The 19,601-nt window shown below is 43.2% G+C and overlaps 1 protein-coding gene and 1 long non-coding RNA gene across 3 annotated transcripts in view; one reads left to right on the top strand and one right to left on the bottom strand.

Annotated features, from left to right (window-relative positions):
* LOC105066185 (uncharacterized) overlaps positions 1-3,839 on the bottom strand; it is a 46,751-nt gene extending 42,912 nt beyond the window's left edge. Inside the window, exon 1 of the long non-coding RNA XR_006723507.2 lies at positions 2,851-3,839. This is a non-coding gene — a long non-coding RNA (uncharacterized LOC105066185). The remainder of the gene's footprint in view (positions 1-2,850) is intronic.
* A 416-nt stretch (positions 3,840-4,255) lies between these two features.
* FOXO1 (forkhead box O1) overlaps positions 4,256-19,601 on the top strand; it is a 91,168-nt gene continuing 75,822 nt past the window's right edge. Inside the window, exon 1 of one of the 2 annotated variants that reach the window (XM_010951461.3) lies at positions 4,256-5,354. In XM_010951461.3, the coding sequence (XP_010949763.2) occupies positions 4,716-5,354 (639 nt within the window). In that variant the 5' untranslated portion in view covers positions 4,256-4,715. The remainder of the gene's footprint in view (positions 5,355-19,601) is intronic. The other variant, XM_074378096.1, reaches the window with a different exon arrangement.

The following is a 19,601-nucleotide window of genomic DNA, read 5'->3' as shown; positions in this document are numbered from 1 at the left end:
GTGTCTACCAGATACGCCATTCTTTATTTAACCGTTCTCTATTATTGGTCATTTAGATTATCTCCAATTATATTTTTAGTATTGTCGTAGGGACCCACAAGTAGTCTCTCACTAACACTTAAAGCAAAGGAATAGAGTTTATCGAAGCTGACGAATGTTGGATCCTCACAACAGAACTGAAAATATTGGACATCTGGTTTATGATTTGCCCAGTACTTCTCTTCAGTTACAGATGAGTTAGTGTCATCTTTATTTGTGATAGACAAATAAGTAGTAGCCTGTGTCTTTTGTCCATTTAGAGCAAAATCATTCCAACCCCAAGGCCTGGTGGCTGGAGCTCACATTCCCAATGCCTACACATATGCATTTATGCAGCTTTTTCTACCTCACCTTACTATTTTTCTTCAAAATGGTGACTATGATAATACTTCCATTCTCTCCTGCCTTAGCATTTCTTGTATCCAGCAAATATTTTTTTTGTGTTATTCTTTCAAATAAATATTGTCAATACGCATTGCTGATTATTTAAAGAGTGATATAGTCTTACCTCTGACATCAAATAGCATATAAAGGAAAATAAAATAACCCATATATGACCTCAAGGAATTTGTACTGTGAGATGCATGGCGCCTGCCATGTACACAGTAGGTACTCTACAAGTATTTGCTGAATGAATGACAAAATCCAAAGTTACCCCTCAAGAAAAATGAATGACTACTTGTGATATTGCTATAGCTTCTACCTAGTAGGCCAGGTTTCAAGACATTGGTTTAAGAAGCCGAAGCTGTGTTGTTTCAGATGATTACATTCTATGGGCAAACTGAAGAAGGGTTGTTTTAAGTTGATAGCACTACCTCCTAATGATTCAGACAAAATACTGGACATGGGCAGTTGTTGGGGAATGGAAAGGTGGAGTGGGAAGCTAAGTGTTAAAATAAGCACCCAGGTGTTTTACTCATTACATTGGACTTACATTACCTACTTTGACAAGCAAGAATTTAAACCAGAGATTGGTGTGTTGGTGGTGAGGGGTAAATACAGAAATTTCTGCTTGGGAATTGATCAAAGAGAACCATCCCTCAGTCTTCCTGTCAAGGATGATGTAATAATTACCCTGAAAAGAGGCAGAGGAAAGTATACCACGTTGGTTCGTGAGATGGGCTTTGTGAGGATAAATTTCCTTTTTCATTTTAATTGTCTTTATCTCACATAAAGCATTTTTCTTCCCAGTTTTGTCACATGCACCAATGATGATGATTCTCACTTACTTATTAATAAGTGAGACTCATTAGAAAAAGCCTTCAAAGCAAACAGGTACCACAAAAAAATACTGAAGGAGAAAAGAAATAAATCTTTTTCTCTTATGCAGAACTAGTGCTAACCTAAATCCTTTGCCATTCTTCAGAGAGGAAACGTTTACTTTTTTTGACTAAAAAACTAAAACCACTTCTTTTGTAATCATTTCTTATTATCTATCACTCTTAACCTTGTGTGTCTGCTTTTAAAAAATCTTTGAAATCAAAACTTTCAGCTCAATGGAGTTTATCTAAGTAAAATTATTAAAATCTGTGTGATTGACTGGAGAGGAATACACCACAAAGTCTTACTGCAGTTATTGATACATTGGGATTACAGGGCATTTATTCTTTTCTGTGAATTGAGAAGATTATTAATGAAAAAACTGAAGCTCCACTGTTATTTGTGTGAACTTGGGCAAATCAGTTAGCTTCTCTGTGCCTCAATTTTCCTATGTATAAGTTAAAGGGACCACCAGGGTGATCTCCAAGTTTGCCTTCAACTTTAACGTTCTAAAGGTCTAGCTGAAAAGAGTTTGGCTTGATACAACTCTTATGGAGGGCAATTTGGCATCGTCTCAAAATGCAAATATATTTAACTGCTGACCCAGTGATCTCTTTTCTGGAAATTCCTCCTATAGAGATACTTGCATATATGCAAAATGAGTTCTATAATGTTATTCATTACAGAATAGGTTGTGATAGCTAGAGTGGAAACAAGCCAAATGTCCATCAGCACCCTGGGTTCAGTAAGCTGATACATACAGTGGTATGGTAGGCAGTTCTAAGAACTTTAAATGTGTTATTTTTAATTTTTTGGAACCATGTATCAGGTACATTGGTGCAATAGGTACTCTGTCAAATTTTTTAAAAAGACCAAAGAAAAGCAAATATGACATATAAAGAAAAATTAGGCAGGACAGCTCAGAAGATTTCAAGGATCTGGGGACAGTCTGTAAGAAAACTCCCTTAACCAAGTATACTTTCCTCCAACTGAGGCCCTGAGAAACCGGAATTGAAATGAAGGCAAGGCCAAATTTGCAGCTGGCTTCCTTTGCCAAGAATGATCCACCAGGGCACCGCCTATGTGTAGGGTGCGGCCTTCTGAATGGGGGCTGCCTCTGCAGAATGCAGGCGGAAAGGTTGAGGGTAGCAACAGTTCTACATTACTAGCCTTCCTTTCAGCCCATCATCTGGGTTACTGAGGGCCCCTAGTGGCTGGCAGAGGAGGCCCGAATTGTCCAAATTTGATCATAAACGCAGAGACAAGATAAGGAGGTTGGGAACCAACCCCTCAATCCATCAGGCTCACGACCTCCACCCCAACCACCCCCAATATCGGTAGGAAGCTGTTGTGATCTGTGGATGATTAAGAAACAGGAGACTGGACAAGTGAAAACGTAAAGGAAGAAATAAATCTTTCTCTAAGTCTTATCAAACTTTTGTAAAAGAGGCCTTTTAGATGCCACTTTTTCAATGGAAGAATTGCCTGTCAGAAAAAGGGGTTTGGGGGAATTGGGAGCTGTCATTTTGGACAAGAAATTTAAAACCCTACCGTCAATCTTCCATCTTAAGTGATCCCATCCCTCTGAAAGGAAATAACCTCCATATTCCTCCTGAAAAAAGCAAAAGCAAAACAAAAGTTGACAACTCTTTCTTCTGCTCCTTGAGACACAAGGGCCATTGTCTTCCCACCTTTGGCCCCATTGATCTCGACAGGACGTCCAGGACCTGGAGCCCAGATGGCAAAAGGTGGGGTGGATGTGGGGGGAGGGGGTTGACTGACGAACGGGGAAGCCTAAAGGAACACCTGGGAGTGGGGCAGGGCTGCGCCCCAAGGCTTTGGTCCTATTTCCTCTTAACGTTTTTACTTCTCAGCACCTCAGCACTTCCATTCCAAATAGCAAAGAAATGACAAGCGAACAGTTAAACTTAATTAGGGTAAATAATAGTGACAATGCTCTCACTAGATGCTCTTCTCTAACCCCTCCCCCGTCGCCCCTGGACTGACTCAGTGGACAGAGTCTGGGGTTCCCGCCCAGGGGAAGAGGTTCCCACAGAGGGCACGAGATCTAGGATGCCTTTGGGCTTGAGGGTGCGTGTGAAATAGGACGACCTCCGGCCCGCTTCGCGCCGAGCCCCTTCGCCTCGTATCTAGTCTTTTAGGTCAAAAATGGACCGAGCCCGGCTGGTGGCTGCGGGGCCACCCAGCTGGCCCCCGGCTGGACCCAACCGCAGAGTCTCAGCCCGGACAGGTGGGTTCTGGGCGCGGAAGGGGCGGCGAGGACGCCCTCCGCGTGGACTTCACCGTCAGAGTCCCGGCCCCGGGGGCGTGTGTAGCCCGCGCGGGGGCCGGAGGGTTCGACATACCGCAGAGAGAAGCAAAAAATAAAACAAAAACAAAACCAATCGACTTCCCTACGTCTCCCTGTAAAGAAATCGTGGGTGGAGTCGAGAGGGGGCGATTGAGCAGAATTCCGCAAGGCCACCTCAGCCCGCCCACTCAGCGCCCCCGTAGCGCCGAGCGTCCCCGGCCCCCTCCCCCGCCCCACCCGGCTTGGGGCCGCGAGCGGAGGTCGAAGCCAAGCGGGCGACTCGTTCCACTCGGGCTTCCCGACTACTCGGCTCTGCTCCTCAGTAGTAAACAAAGTGTCGCCGCCGCCTCCACGCTGGTTTGCCTCCTAGCAATCAAAACATTGAGAGGGCGAAAGACTCACAGAAACACTCGAGAATTACCAGAAAATAATAACAGAGAGCCAAAAAAAAAAAAAAAAAAAAAGAGAGGGAGAGTGGTGTGTGTGAGAGAGAAAAACACCCCAGTACCCCCTACCAACCCACTGCCGCCTCCCCGTGGAAAACCTGCCCCCGCCCAGGCGGCGTCCACTGGCTGCCTGGGCGGCGGCGTCGCTCAATCATTGGCTGCGAGCGCTGTCAGTCAGGGGCGGGTCGGCGCGCGCGCCGCCGCGGGCGGGGGGCGGCGGCAGATCCCGTAAGTCGAGCGGTCGCGTAGTTGCTGCAGCCGCCGCCGCCGCCGCCGCCACATTCAACAGGCAGCAGCGTCGCGGTAGCGCCGCCGGAGAGAGCAAGCGGCCCGCGGCGTCCGTCCGTCCTTCGGTGCGCGGGCCGTGTCAGCGGGAGCGCGCCGCTGCCCGGGCCCGGCGACTCCGGCCTGCCGTCCCGTCAGTGCAGAGGACCCGGAGGAGTCTAGATGTTGATGGACCCGCGAAGTTAAGTTCTGGGCTCGCGCTTCCACTCTGCCGCCGCGCCTTCCTCCCGGTTTCCGTCCGCTTGCAGCAAGGACCTCGCCCCCCCCCCCCCCCCCAAATCTCGGACCCTCTCTTGGCGCCCTCTCCCCTGGGCCTCCTGTGTTACGCTCTCGCACTTGGCTCTCCCGCGGCTGGGGGAGGGGCGGGGGTCACCATGGCCGAAGCGCCTCAGGTGGTGGAGATTGACCCGGACTTCGAGCCGCTGCCCCGGCCGCGCTCGTGCACCTGGCCGCTGCCCAGGCCGGAGTTTAGCCAGTCCAACTCGGCCACTTCCAGCCCGGCGCCGTCGGGCGGCGCGGCCGCGAACCCCGACGCCGCCGCGGGCCTGCCCTCGGCCTCGGCGGCCGCTGTCAACGCCGACTTCATGAACAACCTGAGCCTGCTGGAGGAGAGCGGAGACTTCCAGCAGGCACCCGGTTCCGTGGCGGCGGCCGCGGTGGTGGCGGCGGCGGCAGCGGCCGCCGCTGCTGCCACCGGGGGGCTGTGCGGGGACTTCCAGGGCCCGGAGGCGGGCTGCCTGCACCCGGCGCCGCCGCAGCCCCCGCCGCCCGGGCCGCTGTCGCAGCACCCGCCCGTGCCCCCCGCCGCCGGGCCGCTCGCAGGGCAGCCGCGCAAGAGCAGCTCATCCCGCCGCAACGCGTGGGGCAACCTGTCCTACGCCGACCTCATCACCAAGGCCATCGAGAGCTCGGCAGAGAAGCGGCTCACGCTGTCGCAGATCTACGAGTGGATGGTCAAGAGTGTGCCCTACTTCAAGGATAAGGGCGACAGCAACAGCTCGGCGGGCTGGAAGGTGAGTGGCCTCGGGGCGCGTGGCCGGAACGGGCGGGGGGCTCGGGGAGTTCTGCCTCAGCCTTGAGATCGCGGTGGGGCAGATGAGGAGGCGGCGTTGCAAGTTTGCTTGGCCTGAAACCGTAGGGTACGCGGGCAGCGCGTGCAGGGAGCGGGCGAGAAGTGGTTGAGGTAGGCGGTGGGCTTGCCCGGGACCGGTCGGGGGAAGGGAATAAGTGTGCGCGCGCTCCAGTGAGAGTTGGAGCGGGACAGGGAAGGGGCTCGTTTGGGACCTGAAGGAGTCAAAAAAAAAAAAAAAAAAAGTAGTTTAAGAAGTGGACGTCGAAACGGGCAGAAAAGTTCCTCAGTGAAGGAGAGAGGTTCTTAGGGAGCTGCTCCCCCACGGCCCGCGCGGAGTCTTGTTGTTGCTGCTTTTCCTCCAGGACCTCGGGAGTGAGGGCGGCTCCCCTCCGCCCCCGCGGCGCGCGTCCCCCCAGCCCCGGGCTGCCCCGCCGAGCCGTTTCTGCCGCGCCGGGTGGAGGAGGGCGCGACGGCGAGGGGCCTCGGAGCCCCGCAGCCCGGGGACGGGGCTGCAGGTGGAGGGGACAGGTGGGGCACGAGCCGACCGCCCGGCCCGTGGGGGCTGGCCCCGCAGTTTTTGGAAACCGGTGTGCATTTTGTTTTGTTTTGAGTTTATCCGTAGTGGCCTCGAGTGCAAGGGTCCGGGAGCGCGGAGCCCCGGGTAGAGCATCAGACACGTGCGAAGAGGCGGCCACCGCCTGCGGAGCGCCGGCGCCCGATCGCGCCGGCAACCTAAAGTTCAAGTGTGACCCTCGGCAGGGGCGGGAGCTGGCGACCGCGAGGGAGGGGCCGCGGGCGCAGGAAGCCGGCGCCTTTAAAGGGCCAGCGCGTCCTGGCCTCGCGCGCCTCCGGGCCCGGCTGCCGAGCTGAGGGCTGTACTTCTCGGCGCAAGGAAGTGCCCCAAACTTGGCCTCGCCCGAGGTTCGAGGCCTTTAATTAGGCACGGAGAGGCTCCTCTGGATGGCCAGGGTTGGGGACGTGTGTATTTTCTTGCTTTGCCACTTCAGTGTTACCGAGCACGGAGATACCAACAGATCCGAGGAGCAAGGCCGGGGGCTTTGTGACTAGTGTTTTGGGGGAGTTGGATTGGAGGTTCAAATCAAGAAAACCGGCAGGGACCTCCTGCCTCGATGGAGGACTGTAGATCAGGTGCCTTTGGCTCTTTTTGCCTCTTAGAGAAAGACCCTCAGGTCGGGGCAGGCCCATCCCTGCCCCAAGGTCTTGGGGTTGGACCCCCTTGGAATTTGCGCGCTTGCTCTCTTCATTGAGGAGGATGGGCTCTGGGGAGGCTTACCGGGAGTCCATTCGCCCTGCGGCTTCCATAAGCTGACAGTTTCTCACTGTCACAGGTGGAGGGATCAATATGAAGTTTCTCTAGTTGAGCTAAACTCCTTCCTCACCCCTCATCCGGACTGTGCAGCATAATAATGATTTTTCTTTGCTGCGCAATTGTTATACCAAGGTTGCTTTACATACTGTCATCCCTGTGGTTAATGTGTTAAAAAGGTGAAGTTAATCGCATCATACTGAAGTTCCCAGAGAAGGACCCAGGATCTTATTTTTTCCAAAGTGTATTTTAGAGTAAAGGCATCACTTATAACCTCATTACCAGGCATTACATACAATTTTACCAAGTGTTTCAAAAAGGTAAAGTGCCTCCTTACCTTAAGATCGATATATTTAAGTCATAAAATCAGGGCTGTCTGCCAAATCTAATTTTACATTTGAATTTAAGTATTTGACTTACTTGTTCACTTATCATTCCTACTTGAACTGTTATAAAGCATTTGCTGTTTAAAAAGCTTTTTTTTTTTTTTTTTTGGTATTCGAAGTACAGTGTGTACTTAGACCATCTTTTTAATAAACGTCCTTGGAAATGGATACAACCTACTTCAGCTTGCTGGAGTGCCTTTCTTTAATGATAGGGAAAAGCAAAGTTTGGGGATTATTTTTAGTTTTGCCTCTTAAATGGCCTTAAATCAGAGTATTCTTAAACTAGGACTATAACCTAAAGTTTAAGATTTAGTGCTTTTCTGAAAAATAAATTCTAAGGCCACCCCTTTCCCCAGTCATTTTTATTAGGTTTTTTTCTTGTTCCATTTTTTTTTCCAAATGCAATTATAATTTTGCATTTAAAATTTTTTTTACTTCCTAGAGCTAGAAGATCTATTAAATGTTAGTAAGGATTGTCCAGAATTGGATGCCCAGTGGCAGCTCCCAGTGGAAACCTAGTGGAGTTTTGGGAGGGAGCAGGTTGCTATTCTCAAGCTAGTAAATGTTTCAGGTGTAATCAGAGTCAGTTGGTGCATGTAAGATTACAGCAAGTGCATTTTCACTTTGAGTAAAAGGGTATTTTAAGAAGAGAAGAAACAACCTTAAGTGTTTCTAACTCATAACTAGTCTTCTGGTTGCAGTTTTCATAAAAAAGAGTTACTTGTTAAAACCAAGTTTCACTCTCAGATCTGAAAGACTGTCCTGTTTTAAAGAGCCATAAAAAGGAGAAATTTTACTATGACTTTTAGGTTAAAAAAAAATTCAGTTGTAAAATGCAAATCAACCAAAACTTTTAACTGTTTTAGGACTGAGAATAGGCTGCTTTGGAACCAGATATTTCCTGTGATTTACTACTGGGAATTAGACTGAATCTCTAATTAAATATAGTTTCTTGTGCTTTACTTCCTGGGGCCTGCCTGAGAATTTGAAAGTCATTTGCATGGGACAAAATAGTTGGAAAGCTGTTGAAGAGTTCAGAAACTTCTAGTTCCTTAAACACTGGTTATATTTTGGAATATGCATTTTGTATTTGTAGGAATGGTATGTTAAATTTACGCTTGTGTAAATATTGGTTAGAACTGTCATAAGGTTACACACAAAGTGGAAGCAGAGACTTTTTGGAAAACCCGGGATCTTTTAAACCATGTACAGTATTTATAAATAGTGAAACTTCATTTCCATTACCTGTTTTTTTTTTTTTTTTTTTCTCATGTGGAAAGCTTTCTAGAGGTTGGGAAGTCATTGTGAGCTCTGGCTCTCTTTTTTTTTTTGTAATTGTGATTTTGAGTTGACTCTTGTTTTTTGTTTTGAAATTATTTGGAACACTTAATTTAGGCTAAAAGAATGTTTAAACAGTAAGACTTACTAACGCTTGTTAAAATTTTAAATTGTCTTATGAGATACTTTAGATCTTTATTTTAGAATTGAAGTTTCTTTAATTTGGTCTTTGAACTGACAGTGCATTTTCTCATTAAAAAGTTCATGTCTATTCTATCACTTGGGTTTGTAACCCACAGGTGAATAATTTAGCTGCAGAGATTCCATGGCGGGCATGATGGCTGCTTGCTTGTTGCACAGTCACACTAGACGGAATCCTGCTGAGGGTTACTGAAAGTACCTTAAAGCAGACCTTTTTTCATGGTGGGGTGAGAAATCTAAATATATTTATTTAGATACGTATTTTGGGAAAGGAGCATAAGGAAAGAATTAAAAATGGGTAAGGGATAATATGTTGAAGTTTGTTATCTTATCTACTGTAGGCTGAAAGTTATGTGGGACTTATGTGAACATGTCTTATGGCTGAAGTGTTTTGTTCAGAAATTCCCAAATAGAGGTCGAATATGAATACCTTAATTGCGCCTCATAAGAACTTTATTTTTATTTTACTTTTGGTCTTGTGGCAAATTCTTGGGGACATGTGGTGGGAGGGGTGGCTTCTGTTTTTGAAGGATATGTATTTTAAGTGGCAAGCATTTGAATATTGGAAAGAAGGTACATTTTAAGAAAGGTTAAAGTTTGAGACCCTTCCCCCCATTACTGAAAGGCTATCACGTTGGCAGTGGACACAAATATCACTAGCTATCATGCGCTGCTCAGGATCTTTTAAGTGGATGGATGAAATGGGGAGGGAGTAGCCAATGCTCAGTGGTTGGTTAGAATCCTTAATAGGGTGTCGGCATTTTTTTGTCTTCCCTTGTGCTGTAACCTCTTCCTCCAAGCTCCTAGACTGCAATTCTGTGTGACTTTCTAAGGCTGTCTGTATTGGCCTGGAATTTCTTTGAGAAGCCTGAACTATTTGCATTTTTCTGGAACACTCTGCCCTTGGAAACTACCCTGTACCCTGGCATCATGGGAATTTACTCTGCCAGTTTTCTTGTCTTTATATGCCGTAACTTTGGAGCTTCCTGGAATCCTTTTAGGAAGGCGGTATAAACCCCATGGTGTTGGGAGAGAGCGAAAGAGTTTGCCATTGTACTATGAAACGAGCAGAGTGGATTCAGCCCTGCTTTTCTGCAGTTCAAGATTTGCCTTGGCCTTCAAATTAACATTTTGCAGAGACTTGCCCAAGTCCTGAGGGACCTCTCTTGGGTCAGATAACCACCTTTTCTTGGTGCACACAAAATTCTGAATTTAGTGTGGTGGTTTCTCAATTGTGAACCAGAGAGGACCAGATGAACTTGAACATGTTTGTTTTGGTGTCTGAGGGGTGAAGACTTGTATTCCAATAGATATGCTGTGCTCAAATGCACTAAAGTGTGGAAGGAGTCTACCTTTTTGCTAATTCCTGATAAAGACTAACAGGATTCAAATCAGTGGCACAGAAATTCTTTGCAGAGAATTACTACTTGTTTTTTTGTGGTCTTCTGTGGAACATATGAAACATGAAAATGCATTTTTGTATGTGGGTGATTTCATATGGTTTCAAACTTAAAAAAACCCCAACACTTTCTTTTTCCCACTGGACATCCCAGTTTATTCCACTGAGTCTACCTCTAATTTATCAACTAGTGAGTTAAGCACTGTAAATACTGAGTCTTGGGTTGAGTTATTCTTGCCATTTGGAAGGCATCTGGGCCATCTTCCTCCCCCCTCCCTTTTCATCCATCCTCATATAGCTTTGATACAACCAAAAGGAAAAAGCAAACTAGTTTTTTTTTTGGGGGGGGGTAGGGTAATTAGGCTTATTTATTTATTTGTTTATTTTTAGAGGAGGTTCTGGGGATTGAACCCAGGACCTCGTGCATGCTAAGCATGCGCTGTACCACTGAGCTATACCCTCCCCCTAAAAGCAAACTAGTTTTGATGTTAAGCTGAATAAAATTGGAAAACTGTCTGCAACTGTTTTCAGTTGTTTTTAGTAATTTTCATCTTAATGGTTATTTAAATAAGGACATAAAGTCAACTTGTATCCTTTATTTGATGCCATATTCATTACAGGGGGGAAAAAAAAAGTGACAGAGCTGTGTGATGAGCTCTCGTAGCCCCCAGTGCTGTTTCTGCTAATTGCTGAAGCTTCGCTCTTTATGGTCTGAGTTCTTCCCTTTTCTCAGTTTTCCCTTGATTTCTCTGTGGAAATCCTTACTTACCTTGGGCTCAGTTACATTGTACTATCCTGATCCTTCCGCCATTGTGGCTTCTCCTCCAGTTGGTTCACTCATCATTTTTACTTCCATGTTCAGTTGTAAGTGTACGTTAGGATGAGATGTAGACTTCCTCTCTGATTCTTTCCTAGATAACTTATTTCTTTATTGTCCAAGTCACCAGTTACCCGAAGGCCGTAAACGTCCCACTTTCACCTCAAATTCAACATGTCTAAACCCAAGCATACTCCATTTCCTCTTAATCTCAGGTGAGAGTTTCCATCTTGAGTTCCCTGATTTGGTTAATGGTCGTTCGCCTTTCCCTCATTTTTACACTTGGATGTCCTCTTCAGCACTCTCTTCTCGTGGTGTTAGCGTCCCCCTGTCTGTTAGCTTTTCTTTCTCAGAGTCTCCTGAGACTTTTCACTTCCTACCATTCTCCTCAGTTAGCTCTTACTTCAGGCCAATCCATCCTGTCCCCAGGATTTGGAGCGTCTTGTGCCTCTACTGGAGATTCCACAAATTTTGCTTAGTCTGCAAGGCACAAGTCAGTTCCACCAACTTCTGTGCCCCAAGGCATTTTTGATTCTGTGAGTGAATGCCTGGCAATCTCTTAATTCATGCTGCTGCGTATTTTAATTTAACATTAATGCCTGCGTGTTTTTTACGACTCAGTTATATTGTAGATACATGGAAAAAAATTTTCTTGAAACATTGATCTTTTATGTTTCAGTGTCCTCTGTGTGCAAGATGATTACATTTTAACACAGGGAATATAGCCAATATTTGATAATAACTATAAATGGAATGTTATCTTTAAAAATTGTGAACCACTATGTTGTACACCTGTAACTTACGTAATATTGTACATCAGTTGCATTTCAATAAAGAAAGATGGTCACATTCTGTAATACATGAGAATAATTTTATTAGGGGTAAATTAAAGAACTGATTATTTTCAATCAGTAGTCAAAGTATTTTCTTCCCATTTATTGAGTGATTGTTGTGTAAAAGATGTACTAGATGCATCTGAAAGTAGAAAAATGATTCAAATGTGGCTCCTGTAGGGAGGTTACATATGACATGTAATAATGCTACATGGTAGAAAGGGTTAAGTGCCTTCAGTAAAAATGGAGTTTTATGTTGGCCATTGAGGTAGGCCTTGAAAATGTGATGTTATTCTCCCAAGATTTCATTATAAAATATTTCATTCAGTAAAGTTGGAAGAATTCTACATTGAAACCCATATACCTACCACCTAGTTTCTACTTCTACCATTTTATTATACTTGCTTTATCATATATTTATCCATTAGCATATCCATCTTTTTATACATCAATCCATCTTAGTTTTTAAAATTTGTTTTTAGAATGGTGGACTGACATTTATCAGGGCGTGAAAATAGGGGAAGCGTAGTTTGAATGATGTATGAAACACAGAAGGTTTGAAAAGTACAGGAAGGAGATTTTCTATTGTTGATGGAACTTGAACTTTATATAATTATGGAAATTATATTGTTATAGATCAATTTTTCTATGAGAATTGTATCTTGGTTTTTGTAATATAAGAAATTGTGAAAATAGGATCACATTTTTAGTTCTTTTAATGCCATTTCTTAGAAACATGCTCATGTATAAATATAGAGACCCATGGAATGCAATCTAAAGACAATGTGCTGCATTGGATTTAAAACTGATACACAGAATTAGGTAATACATGGAATAGATTATATAATTGACTTAATATGAATAGTAGATATTTATAAAATGTTTAGCTTTTGTTTGGTCTGTTCTTTAAAATTAACTTTCATGCCCAGCACCCTGGGAGCAGAGTGATTCAAAAAAAGAAAGATCACTATTGAATGTAATTATTATTTTTTAAAATTAGGAATCTTGAAGTTGAAGTTAGCAGTCTCAGAATATACTTAGAGCAATTGTGAGTGAAAGTTATGTTGGCTTAAGAAGATGTTTTACAATTGAAATGTCAGTTCTCATATTACATTAGCTAAATATTAGGTATCCTTGAAAGCTTTCTAATTATATCTTTATTCACTAGCTGAAGTATGGGATGAAGAAGTATGGGATGAGATGCTTCAGTGGATCCAGAGGAGGTTGAATTTGGATAAGCTAAAACCAAAATTGATGCCAAGTGGACAATCTTAATTACATATATTCAGAATACTTGGTATGAGTTCTGTTTAGCTTTTGGTGAACCAAAAGGTTCATATAGTAAAAACTATATTGTGGCATATCAAAAGGCAGAAATACAGGTTTATTAAAACTTACTAGCCATTTTAGACATAGCAGGTGTTGAAGAAATGTAGAAAGCTATTTTACTAGTGTTATTTATACCTATAGTAGCAGACAGCACTTTATTCAAAAGATATCCTGCTGGGGAAGGGTGACAATGAAGGAAAAATAGACTGCATAGCTCACTACTGTGAGGCTTTGTTATATGAGTAAGTCACCTTCCACATGGATGAAATAACTTTCAGAGCACACCAGGATATCACACTTGCATGATTGCTAATGATGTCGTGATAAACTAGTCAGAAGCAGCTAGGAAACTATATAGAATTGGCCGGTCTGATTTTTCCTATTAATGTTTGTAGATTGAGTGAGGTTCAAAGTTGCAGGCTGCGACTTTGGTCTTTTCATTCCATAACTGGAGAGAAATGTAAAATATCTTCATCCTTCACCTTGTGTTTTATTTTGGTTCTAATTTTGAAGAGGAATGAGGGGCTTACCCACCTCTGGGAGGAGAGTCAGAAATAATTTGTAGATCTGTGGGAGGACAGGTCATTTCTTCCAAGGTAGCCCATTCCTGCTGACACTAATCATATGAGTTCTTTAATTCTTAGTGATGGTGGGTGGCACTACCGTTTTTTCGGAAGAGAATGCCACCTCTAAAGCATGTGGTCCATTGGTCTAACTGTGGCATCTGTGATCGAGATGTGCTGTTATCTCCAATAAGCCCTGCTCCTCTTACACCCCTGCCAGCCTTACACCTGCTGCCATCTTTTTGAGTGTGACTTGGTTCTAAAATCTCTGTATGGATCTTTGCCTTTGCCTCCAAAGTAAAATCTTTTCTTCTGCCTTGATTAATTTACCCTGTAGATGATATTTGTCTTAATTACAGTGTCATTCTTTGTGTGGCTTAAATTACAGAACTGATCCCAATACTAAACCCCATGACCTTAACAGCTCTGGAGATGCAGCCCAGCTCATCTGATTAAAAGCAAAGCTGTAAAGAGAAAGAGGATGGGAAGAGTCGGTGGCCTGTGTTCATTAGTTTTCTTTTGTTTGATTAAATCTAACATGTTTTTCAATTGCCATTCCCCAGAAACCTAGAAAATGGATCAGGGTTTTGTGAATCTCTCCTTTTATTATATTAGAGATTTGATAAGCTTCAGAGTTGAAAAATGTTTTTGTGTTTACAGCCATGATCCTGAAATTGTTACACAGCTGCTTTTGCACTGCTATTACTGTGGCCTCCATTATTGGTTTGCAGAGTTAAAAATTTGATAGTAGCTAAAGGAACCTGGCATCAGGAGGGGGAGGGGACCTCAGCTGTTATATTTTGTACCTGCAGTAGAAAAAGTCTCAAAGAGCATGATTTACTCTCTCAGTCCTGTTAGGACTTCAGGCCAAGAGGAAGGTCTCAGGAAGAAAGAAGAGGACAGCCAGTTGGATTATGTAGGAAAGTCTAGGGGTACTTAGCTTTGTGCCCCGCCCCCCCATCAGTTTTCCTTTTTTGTTAAAAAAAATTTAGTGCTTTTCCTCTACTAGTATCATGCCTCAGAAGCCTGCCATGCGTGTGGTTTGAGGGAAGACCCGCCTTGTGAGAAACGGCTGCACACAGAATGGTGGGGGCCGGGGGAGGGGGGTGTCTTTGCAGTGGTGCTAAGGGTAAGAGTGAAAAGGGATTACCTGACACTATCGGAAAAGAAGTGCATTTGGACTTCAAGTCCAATCTGGAGCTAAATTATGATTCAATTACATAATTCTTACTCTTGTAAATATTGTGTGTCCTTCAGAGCTTGAAAACAAAATAACCACATAAATATTTGGGAATGGTCCAGACAAGTAATATGTATATCTCAGACAGTTTGGTTGCTTAGAAGCAAGGTCAAAGGAAATGGTTTGCATTTGGTTTAGCTAGAGGCTCTTATTTTGGCAGATTTTTGAGGTAGAGACAGTCACATGTGGATTTTATTGTACTAATATTTTGACATGAATTTTTTTCAGTTATTCTCATCTAACCATAGTGTAGGGTTGCATCAAGATAGGTACATTTGAAATGATATAGCATCTTGACTCTGACGCTTAATTTTCAGATCATCAATTTGTCACACCTGTGAGGGCTCCTTGTCAGGTTTTGGCCCTCCATACTGTGATCTGAATACTGGAGAAACCCAGCTACCTTAAGGCAGGCTTGTTGTGGTTGCATCACCTGTTTGCACTGCAGGGCCAGCTCTGAAGGGGGCAGAAGGGGAGGTAGCCAAGGGGGAACTTGCTGAGCTTGTAAATATCTGCTGAGGTTGTTTGTGTACCGGTACCTCACTGGTTGCATCCCTCTAAACTTGAATGTAAACCTTTTTTCTCTGGATGCGTAGATATGCATGCCATCATGAAATTTACATGCAGTGAATGTGAAAGCTTCCTGTGGCCCATCCTACTGAGAGAGTTTTATGTATTCTGTGTGACTATATTGGTCTTTCTCCTTCAGCCTTTTAAAATTTAGCTTTCCCTTCAGTGGCCCATTACGATATTTGCATACATTGAATGTGAAAGATTCCTCTCTTTTGTTACCTGTGTGCCTGAAGTGGTTTCTTGAACCCTTTAGAATTCATGAAGTAGAATTACTTATGTAGGGCTGTATTTATATTTATCATATTCATTTGCATTAACATGCAGACTTTCAGATTATGATGTAACACTGATTATAAACAGTATTTGATGGCTTTACATTTTGGAAGAGGTCACCATAATGGTTTTTGTTGCTATTTTTATTGTCTTCTGAAATATTTGGGATAATTAAAAAATTAATTCTAAGGAAGTTTTTTAGTATTAAAAACTCCTGTAATTAGGCATGTTTTGATGCGATTTATATCCTCTATTTTGGTTCTGTAATGGATACTTCCCCAACGGTATTCCTGGGGTGTTTCCATAAAGGGCTTTATATTTCTTGAAATGCCATTTTGACACCTTTGATAATTAATTATACCAAGAATCTGTTTTTAAAAAAGAATGCAGAAATCACATTATTAAAGTAAAATTTTAGAAGCATGACTGTCAAAAACTTAAAGAACTACCCTGCCCACACTTCGTTATTTAGGTGGGTCCTTGTCTTGGAGAACTACCTTGCCCCCATCACCATCCTTTTAGAGACTGCCCTTCATTGTGACTTTTTTAGCCTGAATTTCTCACTGTGGTGTCTAACTCAGAAATAAGTACTCTTAAAGCAGTCTGTTCAGCCTGGTTGAGTTACAAGCCATTTAGCGAGTAGTTTAAATATTAAAGTTTGTGCCATTGCATTCCTTAGTGTAATAGCTTTATTTTGAGTTAAAAGGTAGGGGATGTGGGAGATACAGACCAAAGTGGAGGAGGGAGAGTGTAGCTCAGTGGTAGAGCACATGCTTAGCATGCATGGATCCTGGGTTCAATCCCCAGTACCTCCATATAAAAAAAAGGTTCCTTTTCTAAAAAAGAATAACATGAAGAGAATATTGCTATTGATACAGATGCAGCCTATATTTGCGCTGAATGTTTTTTCTCCCTGAACAATGGGAAGGTGTATGTTGAAGTCAGACAGTCACAGAATTTATTACCATTTGATTGCATGTCTTACAAATTTTATTTCTAAGGAAAAAACTTAAAAATACTGATTATTGTGTTCCCATTGAATAAGGTAAATAAATGATCAGGGGTTATATCAAATGCAGACTGTGTTACTAGAATGAATTCCTGCTTAATTTCTTTTGTGATGAAATGATGAAGACATTTTAATCAAAGATAAGCTGTTGATAGCTATGTTCTTGGACTTACCATGACTTCTGCCTGTGTTTATATATAAAAGCCAAGAGGAGGAAAGGGAAAACACATTGAATCCTGGAAGTCCTGAGCTGAAATTGATTTTACTGCGATTGACAACTCAAGGCCTCCCAGTTAAGCCTCCATTTATGCTCCCCACCTCCATTTGTGTTTCAAATAACTCTTTTTTAAAGAGGATAAGAAAGAAGAAGTAATGCAGTCAGAGGACCTGAAAACTTAAAATATTTCAGAGGGATTCCTTTCATGACCAGATTCTTTGTGGTCCTCAACTGTGAATACACTCCTGGGATTTGAAATGGAGACAAACCCCCCATTAATCCTGTGCCCCATTTTAAGCTCATTTCTGGGGGGGTTTGCTGAGACTGCTTCCGAGACTCACTTTAAAAAAATGACGTTGAATTTTATTAAGGAAGCTTTCCGTCCGTGACCTGCCTTTTGCGTGAAAGCTCGTATCTCCTGGTGAGTTGTCCCTGCTCCCCTGGGCTGCTGTCTTGTTGCTCTGTCCTGAAACAAGTTAGCAGCCACCTTCCTGCAGACGTGCACAGGGCGCCACATAATGATCATAATGACTTGTTAGACCACATCTATTGTGCAAATGAACTTGTATGTCACTAGGACAACATACCCCTGTAGGATTAAAAACTTTTGAATTTAATGCACCTTCTATCTTTCATCAGGTTATAGCTTTTGGATTTATAGTTACTCATTCTGGCTATAAATATATTAGTAGTAGTTTTGTTTGGCCGAATATGGGGCATGACCTTTGACATCCTGCTTGGCTGTGCCTGGGAATTTGACATCCTTCAATTTAGATGAAATTCCCTTGCTTTGTTTCCTGTGATAGTGTGGGGAGTACACATTTTGGCTCTTTCAGCTAGAGGTGGAGGAAGACAGGAAGAAAGTAAAATTGGAATGCACAAAGAGGGTATTAATTTTTTCTGCTGGGTGTGGCTCAGTTGGCATGCTTTTTATTAGGAGTCTGAACCTACGAAAGTCTTTAGTTAGTGCACACTACTCAGATAATGCTGTACTCATATTTAGTTTTATTTTCTCTGATCCGGATTTAAACATTTGATTTAGTTCGACGTTTTAGGGTCTTTGAACTGTTCTTCATTTGAGTATACATGGTAGAAAGAACTGAAATTCTTGTCTTGGTGATGTCTTTACCAGTCCTAAGTATGCCAGCGACAGCAGAGAAAACTGCAAAGAGCAATGCATTTGTGCCCCTCCCTCCAGGAGGAGAGTGTTTTGCTGCTTCTGACTAAAAATTTACATGTGTGATTCTGTTTCCTGAATGTATCAGAACCACCATAAAAATTATCCCCTTTGAATTGTGATGAAATTTTAGTATCTAAAATTTGATGAATTGGAGAGAAATGTTGAAGCCAGGGTTTTACAACATTTTCTCTTAAAAAAGTCACAAAAGTCGATTTTTGTGTTAAGTGCTTTAAACGGAAAGTGGTAATCTGTGTCCCATGCCTCCTAATAACCCATTAGTAGGCTTGCTTTTTTAGTTAATTTTCTCATATCCCATCTAAGGCCGCTATCCGGGGCAGATTAGTTAAAAATGTAGGTTGTAAGGGAGTCTTATCTGTTCTGTTCTCAATAGTCCGCTGAATGAAGAATGCCCCGTTGTAGCCTTCTGAGCTTTTGAGGGTACAGTTCCAAATGCTTATTGCACTTCTTTTTGATCACCTTCTACTCCCTGTCCCTCCTTTTCCATCTCCTCTTTGCTTTCCTTCTCATTTTTAGCCCCTTCATTTATTTGATTCGAATACCTTTCTCCAACTTATTGATGTAAACTAGGTGAGAAGTTTCTTTAAAGGTTATTGTTGGTTACTGGTTTGTTTTACTTCGTTACAGCAACCTGATTGTATTTATGACTGCCATTGGAAGTGGTCACTAAATTGTTAATAGGTCTGATCCCATTCAGAAGTATTTACCAGGAGAAGATTTACTGTCTGATGAGTTGTCTGTATAGGAGTTATCCTAAAGTGTTGGTATTCCCATTTGTCTCTTAGTTCTTGGGTTCTGGCTTGAGGGCTTTAAAGTCTATTAAACCTTGTGTAAGAGAAGTTATGAAGAATCTTGAAGTTTTAGTTTGAACAGATTTTAAAACTGCCACCTGATGCCGGAGCCTCTGCTTGGCTACTTGGAGATTTTGAGAATCCACTACCTCCCACCCTGCTAAAAAGTTTATTTCTATATTGAGCCTATGTGTCCATGTATAATTCCCATCCTCCGCGGCCTCCGGCTTGCTTTTGTTTCTGGATTTGGGAGCTACATTGAATTTATTTCCCCTTCAGGTACATGAAGTCAATTCCCAGCTAACTAGTCCTGACTCCTTAATAAACCCTTCAGAGGACTTATGATGTTCTTTTTGTTGCCAAAACGCAGAATCCTAAACCTAGTCGTTCGTGGATGGCAAGTGCCCAGTTGGTAGTGCCCTTGGTCCAGGGATACCATGCTTCTAGTTGGGTGGTTTTGGAAAGCCTCTGATAGTTTGTGGATGCTGTGTCAATCTTTGACATAGAAGAGAGGTAAAGAATACAGGGCCATAGAGGCCTGTGTGGTCTCTGACCAGCGTTCAGAGGATGGTGGTACTGTGCTTCACGTGAGCAAGCTGCAAGTCCCACAGGAAGCAAGACCCACAAAGAGGAAATCTGTGAGGAGAGTGACTGAGGAGAATAAGCTAAGTGGAAGTAACTCACTGTATTTTAGCCTTTTGAGCTAAAAATCTGTTAGTGTATGTTTGCTTGCCTTGAAAGGTTTTCTTCCCTT

Source organism: Camelus bactrianus, chromosome 14, assembly GCF_048773025.1.
Source record: "Camelus bactrianus isolate YW-2024 breed Bactrian camel chromosome 14, ASM4877302v1, whole genome shotgun sequence".
In the NCBI taxonomy this organism is placed as follows: domain Eukaryota; kingdom Metazoa; phylum Chordata; class Mammalia; order Artiodactyla; family Camelidae; genus Camelus; species Camelus bactrianus.
Note: the sequence above shows the minus strand (reverse complement) of the source record. Positions and strands in the feature narration are given on the sequence as shown.